We start from the raw sequence: 26,237 nt of genomic DNA, 5'->3' as shown, positions 1-26,237 counted from the left end.
CTCCCTAAAATCAATTTTTAAAAATATTCCGGCTCCTACTTTCTAACAATCAAGTCCTAGGACAAGTTACTTGACTTTTCTCAGCTTTAGTCCCTTCATCTACAAAATGCAGACAAGCCTGGCTGGTGTGGTACAGTGGTTTGAGCATCAACCCATGAACCAAGAGATCATAGGTTAGATTCCCAGTCAGGGTACATGCTCAGGTTGTGGGCACATCCCCAGTAGGGGGCAAGGAGGAAGCAGCCAATTGATGTTTCTGTCTTCCTCTCCCTTCCTCTCTCTAAAAAAATAATAAAAACATACTTATTTTTAAAATGCAGACAAAAATAGTACCTACATTATTGGGTTCTTATGAGAATTAATGAAAAAATGTATATAAAATGCTTATAACACTGTCACGCACACAATAAATGCTACTAGCTACACCTTGGTCTAAACCAGTGGTTCTCAACCTTCCTAATGCCGCAACCCTTTAATACAGTTCCTCATGTTGTGGTGACCCCCAACCATAAAATTATTTTCGTTGCTACTTCATAACTGTAATTTTGCTATTGTTATGAATCGTAATGTAAATATCTGATATGCAGGATGTATTTAGGCGATCTCTGTGAAAGGGTCGTTCGACCCCCAAAAGGGTCACGACCCACAGGTTGAGAACTGCTGATCTCAACCCTAAAACCAAGGTCTAGACCACTGATTATTGCATAATAAGCCTTACAGATGTCATGCTCCAAGTAGAAAATACCTCTCTGGGCCATCTGACCAGCTCAAGAGGAATTAAAGATAGCGACATTAAACAGTAACGCTCAATATTGATAAGGCCTACCAACTTGCTCAGAGCTTCCAATCATTGATATAATCCAAAGTGTTAATCAGGGACAAAAAATTAAGGATTAATAAACATCAGAGGATGGAAGAGACCAAAACAAATATCAAGAAGAAGCATCTTAGCCCTGACTGTAGGGGACGATGCTCTAACCAACTGGTTAGAGCATTGTCCCATACACCAAAAGGTTGCAGTTCAATCCCTGGCCCTGGAACATACAGGAGGCAACTGATCAATGTTGTTCTCTCACATCAATGCTTCCCTCTCTCTCTTCCTCTCCCTTCCTTTCTTTCTAAAATCAACAAAAACATTAAAAAAAAACACTCACACACACACACACAAAAAACTTTAGAAGCTGAGCCCTGGCCGGTGTGGGTCAGTTGGTTGGGTATCATCCTGTGTACTAAAAGGTTGCTGGTTCGATTCCCGGTCAGGGCACATGCCCAGGTTGCGGGCTCAATCCCCGGTAGGAGGTGTGAAGAAGGCAGCTGATAGATGTTTCACTCTCACATCGATGTTTCTCTCTTTCCTTCTCCCTTCCTTTCTCTCTAAAAATCAATTTTAGCCCTAGCCGGTTTGGCTCAGCGGATAGAGCGTCGGCCTGCAGACTCAAGGGTCCCAGGTTCGATTCTGGTCAAGGGCAGGTACCTTGGTTGCGGGCACATCCCCAGTGGGGGGCGTGCAAGAGGCAGCTGATCGATGTTTCTCTCTCATTGATGTTTCTAACTCTCTATCCCTCTCCCCTCCTCTCTGTAAAAAATCAATAAAATATATTAAAAATAAATAAATAAATAAATAAAAATCAATTTTTTTTTTAATATATTTTATTGATTTTTCACAGAGAGGAAGGGAGAGAGATAGAGAGTTAGAAACATCGATGAGAGAGAAACATCGATCAGCTGCCTCCTGCACATCTCCCACTGGGGATGTGCCCGTAACCCAGGTACATGCCCTTGACCGGAATCAAACCTGGGACCCCTCAGTCCGCTGGCCGACACTCCATCCACTGAGCCAAACCGGTTTCGGCAAAAATCAATTTTAAAAATATCTTCAAAAAAAAACAACTTTAGAACCTGAAAATATGAAGTAGCCCATTCCCTCTGACCAAATTTCCACAGGTTGTCCAAAACCAAGTCCACACTACAACCTTGCCCAACACCAGGATTTCCCAGACTGCCTCCTGACCTGCTTGAAAGAGCCTCTTGAAAACCCTCAGGAAAGCAGAAGCAAGGAATACACCATGAGTCTAGTCTGCTGGGCCTATCTTCTGGGAGACTGCAGCCATTAATGGACTAATAGCAACACTGATCTTTCCTTAGACCGCTGGTTTGTTCTTGCTGCTTCACATACATAGACAAAGTAAAACTAAAAAAAACTCAAGAAAATCCTAACACCACAGTGAGAATGGGCTGTAGGGAATATAATCCGGGAAAGGCCCATAGTGGCAATCTGTTTAGTAATCTATTTTCTATCCTAGGCATTGAAAACAATTAGATATTTTGCTATTTTTAATACTTTTCTTTCTTTACAACTTTAAAAACTGTTTTGTTTTGTTTTGTTTAATCCTCACCTGAGGAGTGAGGATTTTTCCCCCCATTAATTTTTAGAGAGAGTGGAAGGGAGGGGGGTGAGGGAAAGAGACAGAGTTGGGAGAAACATCTATATGAGATATATACATGGATTGGTTACCTTTCACACGGGGGCCGGGATCAAACCTGCAACCCATGTGTGTGCCCTTGACTGGAATGGAACCCTCAACCATCCAGTGCTGCACAGGCCAACACTCTAACCACTGGGCCAGCCAAGGCTAAAAACTATTTTAATGTGCATATTTCTTCAAGTCAAAAATTATTTAACTATACAACTGATTATTAAATCACAAAGGTTTAGAATACATCAGCAGCACAGTTCTGCCACATCATGAAGGCATAATTTTAAATACATACAAAAATCAAGACCAGACAATAGGGCAGGGAAGACATGGGGAGGGGGCAGGAGTGGGGTGAAGGGGGTCAATGGGGGGTAAAAAAAAAAGGAGACATCTGTAATACTTTCAATAATAAAGATAATTTCCTTTTTTAAATGAAAGGATCAAATATTATTAAAAGAAGTTATTATCATTACTAACCTGAAAAAAGAAAATCAAGGCCAGATTTACTTACATTATGAGTCTTCGGTTTAAGAACCAGTATTTCCTCCGACTTCTGTCATATCCAATAGGTTCATGTCGAATATATGGTTTGTTTTTTTGGATTTCAGCAACACAGTCAGTCACTCCAGGCACCTTATGTGCTACACAGACTTCACACTGCCATTCATCCTCTGGCACCTCCTCAAGAGGTGGTTTCACACATTCCAAATGGTATACTGCTGAACATGTCTCACAGCAAAGCAAATCCCCAAGTTTGTGACAAACCCTACAATGGTCATCATACTGAATCACCCCTTCAGACATCAATTCCTCACGAGCAATATTTGTGGTAAGAAACTGATCAACTAAGAACTGCAGAACTTTGATTTTGTTCTCTACTGGTCCATAAGGATAGTCCTCTGCTTCTTGGTAAGGAAGCACATGATGGTACTCCTTATCACTCTCACAGTACACCCGCAGCACCTCCGGCCACGTCATTCCATCTATGAAATAGAGCGTGGAATTAACGCTATCTTTCAGATCAGCAGGTCCAAAGGTAGTATTGGAAGTGTCTTCTTCACGCAAAACTGCTTTCAAAAGCACAACGTGCATCTCCGCCATAAGTGTACACTGCTCTTGACTCACTAAAGCTGCGCAGAAGTCCTCAAAGCGAAAAGGAGATAACCTTAATACAGTGCCAAAGTTCCGCAGTACCTCATAAATGGCAATAACGTTCATTATATGCTCATTAGGCACCATTAAATCCTCAGAGGACTTGGGGAATTCAAGGGGTGGGATGTCTTTTTCTTCCAATATTGGAGAACGAGGCCGATGTACTCTTGGTTTTCGCCTACCTGTAAATAAAGAAAAGGTATTAATTACAAATCAATATACCATTTCTACAAACTAAGGGTTTTCCAATTTTTCCTGTTTGGATATATACCTCAAAAATTATATAAGTACACTTTTATTTTTCTAATAACTATCAAGTTAAAATAACACCAAGAAGCAATGATTTAGGTCTAATTTTTAAATCTATAGAAAATCTAAATTCTGAAACTAGATCATTTTTTTATACCATATCCAAGCATAAACTAAAATGGATTAAAGACCTAAATGTAAGAACTGGAACCATAAAACTGAATAAAAATATAGACAATAAACTATCTGACTTTGGTCTTACTAATATTTTTTCTGCTATAGCTACCTAGAAAGGGAAATAAAAGGAAAAATAAACAAATGGGACTACATCAAATTAAAAAAGTTTCGCATAGCAAAGGAAACCATCAACAAAATGAAAAGACAACCTACCAATTGGGAGAACATATTTGTCAATGATACATCTGATAAGGGGTCAATATCTAAAATTCATAAAGAACTCATACAACTTTACACCAAAAACCAACCTAGTTAAAAAATGGGCAGATGGGCCCTTGTCATGTAGAGTGTGTTCCCTGATTGGGGAACAAACCTGCAACTTTGGCATATAAGGGAACTCACAAGAACCAATGAATGCATAAACAAGTGGAACAATCAACCCTTGTTTCTTTCTCTCTCCCTTCTTTTCTCACTAAAATCAATTTAAAACGAAAAAAAAATTTTTAATGGACAGAGGACATTAATAGACACTTCTCCAAAGAGTACACACAAATGCCCAATAGACATATAAAAAGGTGCTCGACATCATTATTCATCGGAGAAATGAAAATTAAAACTACCATGAGAGCCTGGCTGGTATAGCTCAGTAGTTGAGTGTTGACCTATGAACCAGGAGATCATGGTTCTATTCCTGATCAGGGCACATGCCCGGGTTGTGGGCTTGATCCCCAGTGTGGGGCATGCAGGAGGCAGCCTATCAATGATTATCTCTTATCATTGATGTTTCTCTCTCTCTCTCCCTCTCCCTTGCTCTCTGAAAATCAATAAAAATATATTTTAGAAAAGGAAAACCACCATGAGATATCATCTCACACCTGTCAATAAAAAAGTGTTGGCGAAGATATGGAAAAAGGGAACCCTTGTTCATTGTTAGTGGGAATGCAAATTGGTGCAGCCACATTGGAAAACAATATGAACATTCCTAAAAAAAATTAAAAATAGAACTATCCTCCTGATCAGGTGGCTCAGTTGCTTGGATCATCATCCCATACACTAAAAGGTTGCAAGTTTGATCTCTGGTCAGGGCACATACAAGAATCAACCAATGAATGCACAAACAAGTGAAACAACAAATAGATGTCTCTCTCTCTCCCTCTCTCAAAGTCAATACATAAAAATTTAAAAAGAGCAAATTAGAAACAAAAAAGAAAAAGGGGCAATGATAAAGTATACATATCTAAGAGGTCATATAAGAATCTTTTTAAAGTAGTTGTTTCTGGGGAGGAGAAATGGACAGAAAAAGACAATTTTTTTTTTTTACCTTTTTATGTTTTTTAACGTCACATACATGCATTTTTATTATAATATTTAAAAAAATACTGGTCGCCCTGGGTTCAGTTAGTTAGAGCATTGTCCTGTACCAGAAAGGTTGTAGGTTCGATCCCTGGTGCAGGTTCGATCTCTCTCTCTCTCTCTCTCTCTCTCTCTCTTCCTTCTTTTCTCTCTAAAAATGGGTGAAGATTTATATACATATAAAAGGTTAATATCTAAAACAATAAAATAATGCTTACTAATAGTTACTGATAGTCATGTAGGAATACAAAGATAAGGTCATTATACCAAATTCAAAGGTTCAGGTTTATAGAATTGAGCACAGATTATCCTAAATAATAAAAGAATAATATGCAAATCAACCGAACAGCAGAATGACCGGTCACTATGACACACCAGGCTGAGAGACATCCCCCCCACACCAGTGCACGAATTTTGTGCATCAGGCCTCTTGTATATAAAGAGAAAATTCAAAAATAAACAACGTAAGCCCCTCAACTGTCAATCATTAGTATTAGCAAGTCAAGTCATTTCAATCATTCATGAAAATGTATTTATGCCACTGAGGATTTTGCCATTTTCAATACTGATCAAATTTAGGGTTAGATTTAGGTTAGCATTAATATCTAGTAGATTAAAAAAAAAAAATCTAGTTGATAAAGTACATTAATTTTTCTGTATTTTATAAAAAGGATTAACATCAATATCACTAATTATCAGTAAAAGACAAAGTAAAACCACACTGAGACTGTTTCATACTCATACTAGTAGATAGACAAAAATTTAAAAGTTCAACCAAACAATCTTGGGGGAAATGTAGAACAACAGAAATACCAGTGGGACTGTAAACTAGTACCACCACTTCATAGAGCAATTCAGTAATAGGTTATGGTTGTGTATATATATATAATCCTGAGAGAGCAGTCTGCAAACATTTTACCCATGATCCAAAGTAAATACATTTGACATCTCAATCCAGTACACACATATCCCAAAACAGAAATTGTACATATATGTCATACTATCTTCTATCCTATTCTAATACCTTCTCATATTCTCTTTCTGCTTTAAAAATGTGCAGCCCACAATTTGAATAACATTTCTCTAGAGAAGCTTTCATCATATATGCAGAACATTCGATATTGTTTATAAAAGCAGTCACCATGGCCAGTGTGGCTCAGTTGGTTGGAGTGTCCCCCCGTGCACCAAAAGATGACAGGTTCAATTCCTGGTCTGGGCACATAACCAAGTTTCCATTTCCCAGGTCAGGGCATGTGGAAGGCAACCGACCAATGCTTCCCTCTCTCTCTCTCACATTGATATTCTCTCTTTCTCTTTCCTTTCCTCTCTCTGAATTCAATATAAAATACAAAATTATAAATAAATAAATTCATTAATTAAAAGCAAACAGTCAATCAAGCTGAAAATAATCAAATGTACAACGGGGCAATGGTTAAATTGTGGAACATTCATTTGACAGAATTCTAAAAAGCAATCTTGACTAATTAAGGCTACATATGTCAGCATGGATCAATCTTAAAAACACCATGAAACACTGCCCTAGCTGGTTTTGCTTAGTGGATAGAGCATCGGCCTGCAGACTGAAGGATCCCAGATTCGATTCCGGTCAAGGGCAATGCCTGGGTTGCTGGCTCGATCCCCAGTGGGGGGCATGCACAAGGCAGCTAATCAATGATTCTCTCCCATCACTGATGTTTCTATCTCTCTCTCCCTCTCCCTTCCTCTCTGAAATCAGTAAAAATATTTTTTAAAAAAACCACCATGAAACAAACAAAAAAATTTCTACACAACTATCAACAATTCAAAGCCATGCAAAATAGGTTTATTTGTTGCTTATGGATGAATGGACTAGTAGTTAACACCACCACTAGAATATACAGTGGGGCCTTGACTTACGAGTGTCCCGACTAATGAGTTTTTTGAGATACGAGCCGTCTCTCTCGGCCGATTTTTTGCTTTGAGTTGCGATCTAAAATTCAGGTTACGAGCCAGCTTCAGATACCCCACCACTAGTTGGCGCAGCAAACATCACAGTGAAAGCCACAACATCAGCCCAGCATCACGTGTCTCACTCGTTCACTTTTTGATTTGACATTCTAGTAATTTGAGTTACGAGCTCCATCATGGAACGAATTAAACTCGTAAGTCAAGGCCCCACTGTAATCTCCTTAAAGGCAGGTAGTTTTGTCTATGTTGTTTTTTGCTGTGAATAAATGGCTGGTACATAGTAAGATATATTTATTCAAAGAAATAGTTTTGAAGTGCTAGCCCATGCAATTTGCACAAGAAAATGATGTATTTTATTTGAAGACTAGTGGCCTGGTGCACGGATTCATGCACACTGAAAGGAAGCAGGGCTGCGCTTCCTCCTCTCTGGTCCTGGGGTGCATCACCCGAGAATCGCCACTGCTAAGTCACCGCAGCTCAGCAGTAAACCAGATTTGGGGTAACAGTGCCCTAGCAACAGCATAACCTAAGGCCAAAGGTGGAACTGCGTGGCCCTGCAAGGAATCAGACTCCCTCCTCTCTGGTTCCGGGGTGCGTCACCCAAGAACCACTGCTGTCAAGTCACTGCAGCGCAGCAGCTCCTGTGTTGATCATCTGCCCCCTGGTGGTCAGTGTGCATCATATGTACAGGCCGGTCAGCCAGTCACTTAGCCATTTATTTATTTATTATTTATTTATTTATTTATTTATTTATTTATTTATATTCGAAATGTGTTTTTACTTCTCACTATATAAGCAGACAGACAACTACAGTGAAAACTCCTAGGACAGTGGTCCTCAAGTGTTGTACATCAGAATCACCTTGAGAGTGGATTGTGATTAAAATAGCTTCTGACTCAATAGGTCTAGGACAAAATCTCAGAATTTGCAATTCTAACAGCTCCTAGGTTATACTAATTTTGCTGGTTGAGGCCCACACTTTGAGAACCACTGCCCTAGAGATTAGAAAGGTTATCTCTCTAAAATCCAGATGAATAAAAATTCATATACATCAGAAGACATTCACTAATCCCAGTCCAGCTGGTGTGCCTCAGTGGTTGAACATCAACCTATGAACCACGAGGTCATGGTTCAATTCCCAGTCAGGGCACATGCCCAGGTTGCAGGCTTGATCCCCAGTGGGGGGCATGCAGGAGGCAGCCAATCAATGATTCTCTCTCATCACTGACGTTTCTATCTCTCTCTCCCTCTCCCTTCCTCTCTGAAATCACTCTCTCTATATATATAAAAGCCTAAGTGACCGGTCGACTGTCGACCGGTCACTATGACACACACTGACCACCACAGGGCAGACACTCAATGCAGGAGCTGCCTCCTGGTGGTCAGTGCGCTCCCACAGTGGGAGTGCCGCTCAGCAAGCTTACTGAGCGGCAGTGGCAGCAGGCGCAGCATGGCTAGGATGCGCGGGAGCTGAGCGGTGCCCAGCTCAGGCTCAGGATCCTGCCCAGCCGCCTGCCGCTTCATGCACTACTATATCCCTCAGGGGAGGTCGGGACTGCCGGTTTTAGCCTGATCCCCGTAGGCCACCCCAGTCAAAACTGGCAATCCAACATCCCCCAAGGGGTCCCGGATTGCAAGCGGGCGCAGGCCAAGCTAAGGGATCACACTGGTGCACAAATCCGTGCACTGCACCTCTAGGGAGAGAGGGGGAGAGAGAGAGAGAGAGAGAGAGAGAGAGAGAGAGAGAGAGAGAGAGAATATATATGTGTGTGTGTATATATATAAAAGAAGACATTCACTAATTCCAGAAGTTACCTTCAAACCTTACTATTTAACATGTGACTGGCATTACCTAGTATGCATGAGAGAAATTCAGAATCTTTGGTCCTACCCCAGACCTACTAAATTAGGATCCACAGTTTCTCAAAATTTTCATTTGATTCATATGCTCATTAAAGTTTGAGAAGCTGCCTTAAATAATACATCCTAAAACTAGAGGTACAGCAAAACCACATGGTAAGCTGTTAAAAAGTGTCAAATTTACAGAGTCCTACGTGAAGCTCAGTACAGTATTTTTATCTTTCTTCTTAGATAATTCTCCTATGCAGCCAAGTTTGAAAACTAGTACTTCACAGAAATTGGATATCCTACTACCAAGCAGAAAGTAAGACTTTTGTGGAAACTCAAGCAACAGAACTAAGGTTGCCTCCTGAGGCATGATCAGAACAGAACTGATATGAAAGGAAGGTGTAAAATTTAATCCAAACACAATAACTAAAAGAGGCTGTCAGAAGACTGGATTAAAAAAACAACAACAAGGAACCACCTGAAAATATGACATAAATGAAAAGTAAAAAGGTGGGAAAAGTTATACCAAACTAATAGTATTCCCCAAAAAAGCTGAATTAGCTACATTAATATTAATAGATTTTTAAAAGCAAAGAATATTACCAGGGGTAAAGAAGATCATTTCATAATGATACAGGGGCCAAATATCCAAGACAAAACCATAAACAAACAACCGTAATGTTTATGCACCTAGTAACAAAGCCACAAAGTACATGAAGCATAACCGTACAGAACTTCCAGGAGATTGACAACAACACTCCTCTCTTAGTAATCAATAGAACAAGTAGACAGAAAATCAGCAAGGTTATAGAAGATCTTAACAACACTGTCAACAAATTTGATCTAACTGACACTATGGAACACTGCCCAACAGCAGCAGAATACACCTTTCTTCCAAATACACATGGACAATGTTTTGGGCCATAAAACAATCTCAAATGATTTTTTAAAAAATTAGTCATACCTGTTATGTTATCTGACCATAATGGAATTAAATTAAAAACCAGTAACAGCCCTAACCGGTTTGGCTCAGTGGATAGAGCGTCGGCCTGTGGACTCAGGGGTCCCAGGTTCGATTCCGGTCAAGGGCATGTACCTTGGTTTCAGGCACATACCCAGTGGGGAGTGTGCAGGAGGCAGCTGATTGATGTTTCTCTCTCATCTATGTTTCTAACACTCTATTCCTCTCCTTTCCTCTCTGTAAAAAATCAATAAAATATATTTAAAAAAAACAAACCAGTAACAGAAAAATATCTGGGAAATGCCCCAAATGTTTGAAAATTAAACAGTTTACTTTGAAACAATCCATGGATCAAAGATTAAGTCGCAATAGGAATTGGAAAATATTGTGAATTTAATGAAAATACAACAAATCAAAAATTGTGGGATGCAACTTATAAAGTGCATAGAGGGACACTTATAGCACTAAATGCCTACATTAGAAAAGGAAAGTCTTGCCCAGCCGGCGTGGCTCAGTGGTTGAGCGTCGACCTATGAACCAGGAAGTCATGGTTTGATTCCCAGTCAGGGGCACATGCCTGGGTTGTGGGCTTGATTCCCAGTGTAGGAGGCAGCCAATCTGATTCTCTCTCATCACTGATGTTTCTATCTCTCCCTTCCTCCACCCCTCCATTCCTCTCCCTCCCTCCCCTTCCTCTCAGAAATCAATAAAAATATATTTCTTTTTTTTTACAAAAAAAGTCTCAAGTAAATGATTGTAAGGTAAGTTTCTACTTTCAGGAACCAAAATAAGAGCAAATTAAACCTGAAACAAGCAGGAGGGAAACAATCAAGAGTAGAACAAACGTTTACAAGTGGTTATTATACTTTGGTGTTCCTGTGTTCATTGCCACACATCCACCTATTTAAAAGAGTAGAACAAAAGTCAATGAAATACAAAAGTATACACAAAAATCAATACTAGTACACCCAAAGGCTGCTTCTCTTAATAGATCAATTAAATGGATTAACACTGGAAGACAAATTTCAATATCAGGAATGAGACAGATAACATTACTATAGACTTTACAGATATTAAAACGATAAGAAAATATTATGAACACTTTTATATTGATAAATTGAACTCACATGAAAGTAACTAATTTCTTGAAAGACATGAATAATCAAAGTCCATTCAAACTGTACAGCCTCAGAAACAGACTCATAGATACAGAGAACAGACTGAGAGCTGTCAGAGAGGAGAGGAGTTGGGGGGCTAGGTGAAAGGATTAAGCAAAAATATTTAAAAACTCACAGACATGGACAATAGTATAGTGATTACCAAAGAGAAAAGAGGGTGGGGGGAGATAGAAGAGGGTAAATGGGAATAAATGGTGATGGAAAGAGACTTGACCTAGGGTGGTAAACACACAATGCAATATACTGATGACGTGTTATAGAAATGTACAACTGAAACTTATGTAATTTTATTAACCAATGTCACCACAATAAATGTTTAAGAAAGAATGAAAAAAGTATAGCCTTCTATGTATTAAAGAAATTAACTTCCTAGTTAAAAATCTTCCAACAAAAAGAACTCCAAGCCCAGATGACATCATTGGCATATTCTACTAAACTTTTAAAGAAACAATTACAATTCTATACAATCTCTTGCAGAAAAAAAGAGGCAATACTTTCTGACTCATTTTGAGGCTGGCATTACTCAGATAAGACATTTCAAGAAAACTACAAACAAAACTCCCCAAAAACACAGACATAAAAATCCTCAAAAACACCATGCATGAGAATTCAGCAAGATATAAAAAGTATAACACATCACAACCAAGTAGAGTTTAACTCCTGGAATTAGGCTAGTTCAACTTTCAAAAAATTACTCAATAGCCCGGCCAGTGTGGCACAGTGGTTGAGCGTCCACCCAGGAACCATGAGGTAGCCGGTTCTATTCCTGGTCAGGGCACATGCCTGGGTTGTGGCCTAAATCCCCAGTGTGGGGAATGCAGGAGGCAGCCAATCAACGATGTTCCTGTTTTATCAATGTTCCTATCTCTCTCTAACACTTCTGAAAGTCTAGTAAGAACTTTACATTTTAAAAAACATACATTTTTATTGATTTTAGAGAGGAAGGGAGAGGAAGAGAAAGAAACATCAATGATGAGAGAAAATCATTGATTGGCTGCCTCCTGCACACCCCCTCCTGGAGCTCTAGGCTGCAACCCAGGCATGTGCCCTGAAGGGTATGGATCAGTGATCTCCTGGTTCATAGGTCTCCGCTCAACCACTGAGCCATGCCGGTTGGGCCAGAAATGTTATTTTAAAAATGCAAAGCCCAAAAAGAAAATAAATAAATAAATATGCAAAGTTTTTTGCCCTAGCCGGTTTGGCTCAGTGGACAGAGCGTCGGCCTACAGACTGAAGGGTCCGAGGCTGGATTCTGGCCAAGGGCACATGCCTGGGTTGCAGGCTTGATCCCCAGTAGGGGGTCGTGCAGGAGGCAGTCAATTGATGATTCTCTCTCATCACTGATGTTTCTATCTCTCTCTCCCTTCCTCTCTAAAATCAATAAAAAATATATTAAAAAAATAAGTAAATAAATAAGATAAAAATGCAAAGCTTTTACCCTAACCTAATTATCCAAGCCACAGATTAATGAATGTCAAGAGCTCAGAAGGGGATTGGCAAACTATGGCCAGCCACTGCCTATTTTTGTAAATAAAGTTTTATTTGAACACAACCATGCTCATTTGTTTATTATTCTCTACAGCTGCTTTCTTGCTACAATAGCAGAATTGAGTAGCTGCAACAAAGACAGTCTGGCCCCCAAAGCCCAAGATATTTACTATATGGCACTTTAAGAGAAAGTTTGTCAATCTCCTATCCATTAGATTATCTAGTTCAGCCTATATTTTACAGATAGGTAAATTGAGGCCCACAAAGGAATGACTTCTGTAAGGTCAAACTCAAGCTAAGAAACAATGATGAAATCCATTCTTACCTAGCCAGAAACTTCTCAAAACACACATCTACCCCCGCCCAGTTTGAGAGTGAACCTCAGACTCATACCACAAGTGAGTACATTTACCAATAAACTGATGAGGAAAGAACTTTGGGCCTAATTCATATCCAAGAATACCTGCTAAAGGTCTGAGATAACCTTCGGTAGATTCTAGAAAAAGTTAATTTGAAAGCCACATAAACTCAGATTAGGGAAGATTTTAAAACAAGTAAATGATGGTTTAGCCTAAAATAACTGCCAATTCATTTAACTGCCTATTAAATGTAACCCAATAATCCCACTCCTAGAATCTACCCTATGGAAACTCCAGTCTGGGCGACCTAAGATAGATCTATCACATTTACAATAGCACCATTTGTAAAAGCAAAGAGGAACTAAAGTTTCAATAGGGCTACTTTTCAAGGCAAATCTGAAATTCTTAAAAAGAGCCACATCAAGGGATATGATATCACTGTAAAACTTCAGAATATTGGAGACCATGAAAAGCTTAAACGCTTTTAGAAAGGAAAAACAAAACAGGTTAGACATGATGGAAATACTGGTAATCAGAATGGCCCTAGACTTCTCAACAGCAACACTAGATGCTAGAACACAATAAAGCAAATATTCCAAGTAAAACTGATTTTTTTATTTAGGATCCTATACCCAGTCAAATGATTAATCTAGTATTAGGGTTTAAAAGGGCATTTTCAGACACGTAATAAAAAATAAGGGGTAGGGATATTTCTCATGCATCCATCTTAGGAAGCAATTAGAGCTTGTACTGAAAAAAGGAAGTAAACCAAGAAAGATGTAGGACCTAACAAACAGAACCAACATGGGAAAGCAGCAAAAACCTACAGAGCAACAAGCAACAGTTCAGGTGAAAGCAGAAATGCTGAAGGCTGCAGAAGAGAGATCAATAAGGAAAATATAGAACTGCTACATTGGAGAGTTTGGAAAATAGGAAATGGCAAGATATTTTATCTATCTATTTATTTATTTTAATCCTCACCTGAGGATATGTTATTATTGCTTTTTAGAGAGAGAGGAAGGGAGAGAGAAAGAAACATCAATCAATTGCCTTATACACACCCCCAATGGGGGGGAGCGGGGGGGGGGGGGGAGATCCACCTACAACCTAGGTATGTGCCCTAACCAAGAATCAAATTGGCAAACCTTTGGTGCACCAAACAACGCTGCAACCAGGACAGGAAATGATAAGATATTTTAAAGTAAGGAATAGTACCCTAGGCTAAGTACATAGAACACTAAGCAGTTAAAAAAAAAAGGTGGCGGGGGAGGGGGGGGGGGCAATAATTCCAGGAAAACAATTACAAGGAAAGTAATAACCATAGTGCATTATTTGATTCAAGTGTAAATAACATTTAATAGCCACAATAGTGTAATCAATCCCTCATAACTTATCCTGACCAAGAATCATGCTATATAACTATAATGAGAGCATAGAAGAAAGTAAGGGTAATTTACCAGGGCTAAATGCTCATTTACTATATAAAAGTCAAGAGAGAAATGTCTAAAATTGATAAATCAAATATAAGCATATCATTTTAAAATAGTGATAATTATCAGAAAAATAAAAACCAGCTACAAGAACTGAAAACCACTGCCTCAAAAAAAAAAAAAAAAAAAAAAGGCAAAGAAAAAAAGAGATAAAAAGAAAAAAAAAAAAGAAAAGAAAACCATTGCCTCTGGAAAGGTAGGAAGAGGTACATCGAAGAACCACTTCTGTTCACTGTGAGTCTTTAATACTATTTTATCAATGTTTATGTACTATTTTGATAGAGATATAATGATATGGGAAAACCCTGCTTTATAACAAATAAAAGAAATCAGTTTAATATGATCCTAGTTACCTTTATTTCTTTCTTCTCTTTTTTTAAATATGTAGATAAAAACATGACATAAAAATGGAATTTTAAAAATACATAAAAACATGTACTGTGGTTATCTTTGGTTGGTAGATTACACATGATTTTCATTTTCATCTGTTATCATGTGTATTTTCCCAAAAGAGTAAACCCACACTATTTTTATGATTTTTCATTGTAATTTTAAATAACAACTTGAGAATAGATGAGAACTCAGGGGAATGAGGGAGACAGAGGGCCATGGGCTGGTTTGAAAACCTGGAAAACTGGTGTTTAAGGAACAGGCAGAAAAAGAGGACATGGAGGAAAAACAAAAGAGCTAGAAGTATCAGGAGTGCTTTCTCCAATCATTGTAAATAATTGAAGTAAATGTATTATTTATTATAGTTCTGGAATAAATCAGATTTTTGATAAACTAAATTTTTTAAATGGAGAAGTTAAACATTTAATATTTCTTAAGTTGTTTTAATGTACATTTTTACTTAAATATTTTTTACCTTATCAGTTGACAGCTTTCAATAGAATAAAATAATACCTTCAACAGACTATAAGTAAGGTCTCTATATCATCAAAGAATCTCCACCTTCAACTCAGGAAGAAATCAACAGGTAACAATAGCTAATATTTACTGAACCAGACATTTCATATGCATTAACCCATTTAACCATCACAACATCTTGAATAAGTACTCTATCTCCATTTTATAAATAAGGAAAGTGAGGCACTAAGATTGGGCAAATTGCCCATCATCACAGAGCCCAGATTCAAACCTATGAAACCTGGATTCAGATTCTTCACTCTTTAAATCTCCATGCTACCTGCTTTGGTCTCTAAAATTTTTTTTTACATTCATAAAATACATGTCTAGAATCCTCAGCTTCTCATCCATCATGATAATCTAAAATTTTGTGTTTGGCTTACATATGTCGTTGCCTCTAATGCCTGGCAAAGTCCTCACACTGACAATGTGAAAATCAACTCCACTCACACTGGTCCTTCTCTGACAGAACCTTCTGGAATTAATTCTTCAAGCTGGCCTAAGGCAATCCAGCTCTTTGATTTTAAGAGAACTTTGTTTCTTTGTTGTTTTTAAATCCTCACCTGAGGACATTTTCCCACTGATTTTTAGAGAGTGAAGGGGAAGGAGGAGGAGGGGAGAGAGAGAGAGAAATATGGATATGAGAGAGATATATCGACCGGTTGCCTCCTGCAACGAAGGTAAGTGCCTTCGATAGGGAATGGAACCCACGACCACTGGGCAAAACCGGCCAGGGCAAGAACTTTGTTTTAAGACTACAGCACCAAAGAGCCTTTCCAAAGAACCGACAAGATGGCGGAAGTGGAGCAGAAAAGAAAGCGAACCTCGGACTGCGCCCATCTTGAACAGCTGCTGGACGAGCTATGAGTACCGGGATGCAACTGCACAGCGCCCCACAGCGGGTGGCGGCTGACCCGGGCTTGCAAAGGAAGCAGCACTTTGCTGCGGAAGCCAAGCGCCTGCGCAAGGAGGAGGTGCCGCCCAACGAGAAGCCCAAGGTGATGAAGCCACACATTCGGGACATGCTCACCCTGACTGAGATGGGTGGTGGCACTGTGGGCATCTACAACGGCAAGACTTTCAACCAGGTGGAAAGCAACCGAGATGACTGATGGGCCACTACCTGGGCAATTCTCCATCACCTACAAGCAAGTGAAGCACTGCCAGCCAGCACCAGGGCCACCCACTCCTCTATTGTCATCCCCCTCACGTAGCCAAGAAGGGCACAGACATATCTTATATTAAAAAAAAGAAAGAAAGAAAAAACTATTGTAACAAACAAAATGAGTCTGCTTAAGATGATTCTATTAAAACTGCATTTGTAATGGTCCAGCTGTTCCATTCCTAGGATATATCCAAAATAAAAACAGGCAAAAATCTATACACGAATTATTTGCAGCAGCATTATTCATAATAGACAAAAAGTCAAAACATGAACTGGTGAATATAGGACTGGTGTATGCTATAACATGTACGGACCTTGAAAACAATATGCTAAATGAAAGAAGCCACATATTATATGTCTCCATTTATATAAAATGTCCAGAAGAGACATATCAGCAGAGAATGAAAGTAGTGGTTGCCAAGGGATAGAGAGGGAGAAGGATAGGGTAGGGAGTGACTGCTATGGTATGGAATACCACCTGGGGGGGGGGGGGGCAGGAGGCAGCCCATCAATGATTCTCGTCATTTTTTTTTTAATATATTTTATTGATTTTTGACAGAGAGGAAGGGAGAGAGATAGAGAGTTAGAAACATCGATGGGAGAGAAACATCGATCAGCCGCCTCCTGCACATCTCCTACTGGGGATGTGCCCGCAACCCAGGTACATGCTCTTGACCGGAATCGAACCTGGGACCTTTCAGTCCGCAGGCCGACGCTCTATCCACTGAGCCAAACCGGTTTCGGCATGATTCTCATCATTAATGTTTCTATCTTTAAAAAAAATTAAAAAAATAAAAGCCTTATTTAGCCAAATACCTCTAAGTTAAGCAAAACTAGATGATTTCAATTTTGTATTACCAAATTTTCATGTGAGTACCTTACATACCCTTTTAATTGTTTTATTCATAAAAGGAAAACATTTAATATTCAGTTAATAAATCCTTTTAAATCTATGATTTTAGAAAATTAAGCTAGTAACGTGAACCAGTGTCTTTGCAACATCCAGTTATACTACCTACAATGTACTTAATAGATGAATAAGTTATTTTTTTTAAATATATTTTATTGATTTTTTACAGAGAGGAAGGGAGAGGGATAGAGAGTTAGAAACATCAATGAGAGAGAAACATCGATCAGCTGCCTCCTGCACACTCCCCACTGGGTATGTGCCTGCAACCAAGGTACATGCCCTTGACCAGAATCGAACCTGGGACCCTTGAGTCCGCAGGCCGATGCTCTATCCATTGAGCCAAACCGGTTAGGGCATAAGTTATTTCTTATACTAGAAATTTATTACTTAAGTCAACATTCTAGTTTATAAAATTAATCTAAATTACCAATAAAGTATATACCTCTTTTAGCCTTGACAGTACAGAAGGATTCAAATAATATTTCTTTAGGTGCTTCTGAAATATTTTAAACCAACACTAGAATATTTTTACTTCCAAAGCATATACTCATATACATATTTATCTAACAAACATCTTTCCAGCCTTTATCATCTGTAAGTACAGACAAAAGTAAAAAACACTCTATCTACAAAGAAAAATTAGGAATTACTTTATTATAAAATGCTCCTAGAAGTCTTAATTGTGTTTATTTTTTAAAAACAACTGTAATGTTAGACTTGTGTGCATGTAAATAATTAAGGAACATCATAATTGTAGTTTAAAAATTGTACATGGCCGAAACCGGTTTGGCTCAGTGGATAGAGCATCGGCCTGTGGACTAAAGGGTCCCAGGTTCGATTCCGGTCAAGGGCATGTACCTGGGTTGCGGGCACATCCTCAGTGGGAGATGTGCAGGAGGCGGCTGATCGATGTTTCTCTCTCATCGATGTTTCTGACTCTCTATCTCTCTCCCTTCCTTTCTGTAAAAAATCAATAAAATATATTTAAAAAAAAATAAAAGTTGTACATGATAAGACATATTTTGTTTTTACTGTATGTTTTTACTGAATGACCTATTCCCCATCCTAAGGCAAGCGAGAATAAAATTAGGTTAAATGCAAAAAAAAAAAAACCACACACACACACAAAACTAATAAAACAAGTGCTTACCCCAAACAACTCACTGTCATGCACTGTTACTTTCTAGACAAGGGAAATAGACTAAAAGTTTAGAACACAATATATATTATTCCTTTTACCATAATCTTGAGAAATAATGTGTTTCAAAAGTAAAACATCCAGCAAGTTAACACCCATCCAATAAAGAAAGGAAAATGCCTGGCAAGCAAAACACACTAACTCTACTACTAAAAACATTCATTGGTCACTTGCGTATTAACATCTAATTAGACCAGTTTTTAGTTTTCCAAATCTAAAATATTTAAGAGTTATGGCACTCAGTGAAGAATTATCAAAACTTCATCTATTACAAGTTCTCACCAATCTTTGATGAGCACCTGCTACTGCTATATTCAAGACACTTTGCTAGGAAATGCAAAGGATGTAAGATTAATATAAGGATATATAATCCTTAAATTCATATAAAGATAGGACAAGTATACACAATGTAGACTGTCATATAAGTACATAAATATACAAGTTTTAGTCACATCAGTATTGTAATCACTTTTTTTCCCCCAAGCCCCTGGCTCAGGGCCCGGCATAATAAATGCTCAATAAATGTTATACGGGGGGGAAGAAGGAAACACCCAACCACAGATTATAATTTAACTCAACATACACACAGCTATCAATCCTAAATATTATTTGCTAGGCCTTCTAAGAGAAGCTAAGGATAGCTGAACTGCCCTGCCAAAACGCCTTGGGATAATATAACTCAGTCTCCAACTGTCTTTCAAATGTGGGCTCTTTGTTAAAGTAAAAACTGTAACTATAGAAGATGTATTAAAATCAAATTGGCATGAAATGAAAACTGGCATAGTCCCCTCTACATGCAATAAATACTTGGCACTTGATTCATTCCCTTCATTCTCCATCCAGCAAGCCTCCCCACCAACCCCTCCCCCCTCCCCCTCCCCCTCCCCTCCCCCCCCCCCCCCCCCCCCCCGCACAATTAAATACAGGCAGATACGTTCTTTCTGTGAGGCAAAAGAAGTTACCTTTTTCATTTGCTGTTAGGACAATCTAAATGGGATTACATCTGGCTTAATATTCACACTCCTCCAATAAGTATTAAAGCATGTATAAAAAATGGAAACATTTAAACTTATTTAACCACTTCTACTACCCTAGTCTCTTTTTAAAAAGCAAGTGATACAACTTACTTTCTTAAGATCCAATTTCCTCATAAACTTTACTTTGTAAACGCTCTTAAAACTGGACTCTAGTTCATACAGATTAACAAACATAAAGGACAAATCTTGTAGGTTGTTGCTACAAGTGATGCTTTTTTCACAATCTAGTAAGATGCAACTCCATATTTAATACAAAGCAGCAATTGTGTGCTTTAAAAAAAAAAATGTATCTAAGCACCAACCTAGAGAAACTTTGTGAGAAATCTGGAGTCACCATGAAGAAATGCATTACAGATCCAGCAGGACTTTCGTCCTTCGAAATGGGATAAAAAGAAAAAGCCATTTTCTAATAAACCCCCCTATACTTTTGCTGTGTGACTTAGAAGTTGGTCCAAAGGTTCATCTTCAGCAATGACGCCTGCTACCCGTTCTCCGGCAACAGGTGACACGAAACGGCATTTCTCGGGCAAAGCACCAGGCTCAAACCGGCAAGACGCCTGTTCCTGCGATGTCTTACTACTTTTATTTTGGATCTTACCAAAATGGCTTTGAATCGGATGAGTTACCACGTTTGTTTTTGGTTCTGTGTGGTTTTTCTGCTTTTGCTTTTTAATCAGCCCTTCACGAGCAACTGGGGCACGAGCCCATTCGCACCCAAGAATAAAAACAAACCCAGGACCCGAGAAGGCTTCCCTGCAACCCCGGACTGATCCGTTTCCTCGACACGATTTTAACACCGGACCAAGGCTGCGGGTGGGGAGAGGAGCCTGGGGCGCGCGCCACAACCTGTCTCCAGCCTCGATTCCCTTTTAAGGAGCAGCTATACGATAAGTCAACACCTAAAAGAAGCCCCACTCGGAATGCGGAGGGGTCTGCAAAAACAAGAGCCCCCTTCCACTCCAAAGCAGCCAAACCCACACCAGGGGAGGAAAATAAGTGCCACGGACACGCGTGAGCCAAAGTTTCGCTCCCGCCCCACCGAGACGCTGCCCCGGCACCAACGGGGAAGAGGAAAACCTGGGGGTGGGGGGCCGAGAAAGAGAGCGAGCGAGCGAGCGTGTGGCCTGCAAACTGCAACAATGCAATCTCCATTTTGAACAATGAGCCTCTTTCCTCCGGTAAATCGAGTTGTGTTGTGTGTGGTGGCGGTGTTTTTTTGTCACTGGATGCAGCGGCGCAGTTCCCCTCCGCCGGGCGAGGCGGGGGTGGGGGAGCCCCGAGGGGAGCGAGCGCGGGGGAGGGCGCGGGCGCCGGGGAGGGAGCCCGCACCGGGCCGGGCGGGTACCTGGAGTGCTGCTGTAGGTGCTGTGGCTCCTGAAGCTGCTCTCCGTGCAGTAGCTGGCGTCGTCGTCATCGTCTTCCATCTCCTCCGGGTAATCGGAGTCATCGTCGTCCTCTTCCATCTCGTCTTCCTCGTCGCCCTCCGAGTCCTGGGTCTCCTCGGCGTCGCCGTCCTCCTCCTCGGAGACCATGTCCTCCTCCTCCTCGCTCTCGTGGTCATCGTACACCACTTTGTTGACGGCCCTCCGGGCCGGGGTGGTCCGGGCCAGGTGGCCGCCGCCGCCCCCGCCCCCCGTCCTGCCGCCCCCGCCTCCTCGCCCCCCCCGGCCCGGGGCGCTGGTGCTCGGGGGGGCCGGCGGCGGCGGCGGCGGCTTCCTCCGGCTACTGCTGCCCCCCCTGGGCGAGCTCAGCCGCGTCTTGGGCGCCACCTCAGCCTGGGCGGCGGCCCACCTGCCCCGGCTGCTGCCGCGGTGCCGCGAGCGGAGCCCCCCGATGGGTCCGGACGTGGGCGGCGGCGGCGGCGGCGGTGGCGGCGGCGGCGGGGCCGGGGCGCAGCGCTCCGCTGCGGGAGCCGCAGGCTGCTTGGGCGGCCTGCCCCGCCGGCCCCTCATGTCGGAGCTCAGGCGGGGGGAGAAGGGAAAGCGGGGGGGGAGGGGAGCGGGGGGGCGCCGGGGCCGGGTGGGGAGGCCCGCGGGGCCGGGCGGGAGGGGCCCGGCCGGCGGAAGCGGGTGGAGGGAGAAGGCTCAATCCGAATTGCTGGGGCCCCACTCCGGATCGCCTTCAGCCGCCATCTTGTTTCTTCCCTCTCGCTCGGTGACTGGGGGAACCGACAGCGGCCGCAGGCCCGGAGCGCGGTCACGTGAGCTGCGCCGCCGACGAGCCTGGGACGGAGCGAGGCCGCCGGCGGCCGCTAGGGGGAGCGCGGGAGCGCCGGGCCGGGGGCGGGGAGCCCGGGGCGCCTCCGCGCGGCGCGGCCGGACCTCAGACGGGGGCGGCGCGGACCCGCGGGGCCTCGCTGCCCCTGGCGAAGTGCCCTGCGCCGGAGTCTGGGGAGACGACTACCCCCGCGGAGCCCTCTCCGCCGGGCCTGCTCCCGGTGTCGCCCCTCCCCTGGCTCGGAGGGGAGGGGAGGGCAGGGGAGCCCCCAAATGTGTCCCTCTCCCGCCTCCTTGGGGACGCTGATGCTAAAGAGCTGGGGGGTTCGCGGAGGGGGCGACTCGAGCTGCCGCGGGGACCAGGCTTCGCCAGCGACGGAGGGAAAAGAACTGGGGGGCGGGGAGAGGAGCCCCCGGGAATGTGCAACTCCCGGGGCTCGGTCCTCGGGAGTCCTGCAGTGGGTCCCAGTGGCAAGTGCTTGGGGGCTGTGCCCGGAGCCGCGCCCCGGGTCGCCGGCCCCTCGGCGGGGCGCCGGGACTCCAACCACTAGAGACCCCACCCGGAAGCCTCGCATAAACCCCGGGACGAACTACATTCGTCTCCGTCCTCTTCCCGGGACCCCTCTGGAAACACCTCCGGGAGAAAGAGCGCCTTCCTGCCCAAAACCTGCTTCAGAACGTCTGTCTGTGTTGCCAGGAAGTAACGTGCATCTTTTCACCTCCCTCGTCAGCGGGTCTCTGCGCAGCCCAGGGGAGGAATCGAGGTGATGAAATGATAGGCACCCCCAGACCAAACCAGGGAGACTCGGAATCAACCCACGAGTGCGCAAGCAAGGGAAACAACAAAGTCGATGTTTCTCCCTTCCTTCCTCTCTCTCAAATCTAAAAAAAAAAAAAGATATAGTTAACAGGATTCTGTCCACTGAGTGGCTCACTACAATCTAGTTACAAGGATAGAAAGCAAATGTGAAATGCAAATGAATCTCAGGGTAGGAGGGTGGGTGGGTGGGTGGGAAGAGATTAACCAAAGAACTTGTATGCACAACCCATAGAACAGACAATAGGGTGGTGAAGGCCTGGGGCCGGGTGTGGGTGAGGGCTGGAAGGGGCCAATGGAGGGGAAAGAGGGCACTTGGAATAGTTTCAACAATAAAGATGAAGAAAGGAAATTCCTGGCCAAGTTTAGCTCAGTGGTGGAGGGTGGACCTATAAGCCAGGAGGTTGGGATTTGATCCCAGGTCAGAGCACATGCGGGGGTTACAGTCTGGATCCCCAGTAGGGGGCGTGCAGGAGGCAACCAAGCAATGATTCTCTCATCATTGATGTTCCTGGTTCTCTCTCCCTCTGAAATCAAAACAAACATTTAAAAAAAAAAAAAAAAAAGAATGTAAAACACAAGCATTAATTGAAAATTTAATTTATTCAGTAAAACTCAGTTAAGCACCAAGGGTGACAAACATGCCGTCAGAGTCCGGTTAAGTAATGAAAGTAAATAAAGTGGGCAAGGTGAGGACTGTCAAATGGAGGTGCCTGTGTTTTGTTTTAAGAAGAAAGTTGTGGGCCCTGGGACATGTGGCTTAGTCGGTAGGAGCGTATCCATACACCAAAAGGTTGCAGGTTCAATTCCCAGACACATCAAAGTTTCTCTTTCTCTAAAATCAATGAGAATGTCTTCGGGTGAGGATTAAAAAAGGGGGGAAGCTGTGGGAATATGGGTTTAAAATGGCTAGATCTTCCAGTTTTCAAGAGAAGGTGCAAATGGGCATTGCATCTGAAATCTCATGATTTTTAAAATGTTGGCAACTGAGTCAATTTTTTAAAAGCACTTCAGATAGAGCAAAATACATGCAGTTCAGATATAGCCCAGAATCTACAAGTTTGCAACCCGTATCCTGCACTGTGTAAAGTACAGTCCCATGTACTATAGGAAAAAATATTAGAAATGGTGACAGCCTTCAGAGTTCATAAGCTATTTGTGGAGGAGGCCGATTTACAAAAAAAAAAAAAAAAAAAAAAAAATTACTAGAGATGACACAACAAGAGGTATTTTTATATTCTTGGTGTTTTTAATTGCAAGCAACAGAAACACTGGCTCATTTGAGAAGGATATTGACACCTCCAGAGTCGCTAGTTGTAAGTATAAATGGAATCCAAGCTCTCAAGCTGTTTGTCTTCCAGCTGGTCTCTGGAGCTGTGTATTCCATGGGACATTCTACTATTTCATAAAGCCAGCCACTTCTGGTTATTGGGGTCCACAACAGGGCTAGCCAATCCGACAACCAGTTTCCTCTTTCTCTAAAGTTAGTCCCTTGGTCAGATGCTGTTATGGACTGTGTCTCCCCCACCCCCCAAATTCACATGTGGAACCCCTGCCCACCCAATGTGATGGTGTTAGGACGTGGAGCCTTTGGGAAATAATTAGGATTAGATGAGATCATGAAGGTGGAGCCCACATGAATGGGATTAATTCCCTTATAAGAGCATGAGAGAGGCCGAAACCGGTTTGGCTCAGTGGATAGAGCGTTGGCCTGCGGACTGAAGGGTCCCGGGTTCGATTCCGGTCAGGGGCATGTGCCTGGGTTGTGGGCACATCCCCGGTGTGGGGTGTGCGGGAGGCAGCTGATCGATGTTTCTCTCTCATCGATGTTTCTGACTCTATCTCTCTCCTTTCCTCTCTGTAAAAAAATCAATAAAAAATATATTTAAAAAAAAAAAAAAAAAAAAGAGCATGAGAGAGGTTGCTTTCCTGCTGCTCTCTGCTTTGTGAGGACACAGTGAGAAGTTGGCAGTCTGCAACCAGAACCCAACCATGCTGGCACCCTGATCTAAGACTTCCAGCCTTCAGAACTGTGAGAAATAAATTTCTGTTGTTTATCAGCCACCCAGGCTATGGTAATTTGTTATAGTAGCCTGAACTGAGACAGATGCCATGATGTATAAGATAACCATGATGGCAAATAAGGTATTCAGTAGACCCATGTAGGAGAATGATGGTAAAAGCAAGGCTGGTGGGAAAAGCAAATCCAAATTCAGTATAAACCTCTTTCCAATGTGGTTGACTCACTGTACCCACCATGATCCAAACAACCCTATATAATAAAAGCCTAATATGCAAATTGTCCCCTCCACCCAACTGCCTGTGGCCCCTCCTTGCAGCTGGCCTCAGTGGCAGCAGCTGGGGGAAGGAAAGCCCCAGCCGGCAGCCGGCAGCCTCTAGGGACCCTACCCATGCACGAATTTCGTGCGCTGGGCCTCTAGTCCATTATAATGATTCACTCTAAAACAGACACTCGGTAGTGTCACTAGCGAGGTCAGCCTTGCCCAGGAGAAGTCCATGATGCACTCATGACCCCAAAAAGTAGTCACTGGCTTGACTAAGGAAGGAACTTGCCCTTCATCTACAGGGTGAGCCTTTTTTTTATTTTTTATTTTAGAGTGGGCCTTCTCGTCCACTCTTTAGCAGTGGAGACATTGATAAGTATTCATACAGAACACAAACACTCCCTAGCTCTGTTCTGAGACCCTCATCTATGTCCTCTCTCCTGAACCTCCTTCTCATCAAAGTCCTTGACCACCTGGCTCATGAAATGGTACAGAGTCTTTCTCGAGGCAAAGAGTACACCCCAAAGCTGGGCCTGCTGGGAAGATTTCCTTTAACCATTGTCCTTCAAGACCACTTGCCTAACCTGGCCGGCGGCATAGCTCAGTGAGCATTGATCTATGAACCAGGAGGTCACGGTTCCATTTCCAGTCAGGGCACATGCCTGGGTTTTGGGCTCAATCCCCAGTGTGGGGTGTGCAGGAGGCAGCCGATCAATGATTCTCTCTCATCATTGATGTTTTATCTACCTCTCCCTTCCTCTCTGGAATCAATAAAAATGTATTAAAAAAAAAAAAAAAAAGACACTTGCCTAGTGCAGCTCTAACACCTAGCAGTAAACCGAACTCAGATGTTATCCTCCTTAGTCACCTGGTCATGGGAGATTTCCATACGATTATGGATTGAGGGAGGGTGGCAGTAAAACGGGAGTAAACACCCTGGGTGTTGCATGTCTGCGCCTTCTTCAGGGCCTGCTCAGACCTGCTCTTATATTCCATGTCCTCTTGAGGAAAGGAGAGCTACTGG

At 42.3% G+C, this 26,237-nt stretch overlaps 1 protein-coding gene across 17 annotated transcripts in view; it reads right to left on the bottom strand.

Moving 5' to 3' along the window:
- BPTF (bromodomain PHD finger transcription factor) overlaps positions 1–21,880 on the bottom strand; it is a 113,505-nt gene extending 91,625 nt beyond the window's left edge. For all 17 annotated transcript variants that reach the window (XM_036339907.1, XM_036339910.1, XM_036339912.1 and 14 more), the window contains exons 1-2: positions 21,241–21,880; positions 2,989–3,811 (exon numbers count right to left, since the gene is read on the bottom strand). In XM_036339907.1, coding sequence (XP_036195800.1) covers positions 2,989–3,811; positions 21,241–21,847 — 1,430 coding nt within the window. In that variant the 5' untranslated portion in view covers positions 21,848–21,880. The remainder of the gene's footprint in view (positions 1–2,988; positions 3,812–21,240) is intronic.
- Between the last annotated feature and the right edge of the window lie 4,357 nt (positions 21,881–26,237).

The sequence above is a fragment of the Myotis myotis genome, unplaced genomic scaffold (assembly GCF_014108235.1).
Source record: "Myotis myotis isolate mMyoMyo1 unplaced genomic scaffold, mMyoMyo1.p scaffold_m19_p_17, whole genome shotgun sequence".
NCBI classification, from domain to species: Eukaryota; Metazoa; Chordata; class Mammalia; order Chiroptera; family Vespertilionidae; genus Myotis; species Myotis myotis.
The sequence above is the reverse complement of the archived record's forward strand: the minus strand, read 5'-3'. Positions and strand labels throughout refer to the sequence as shown.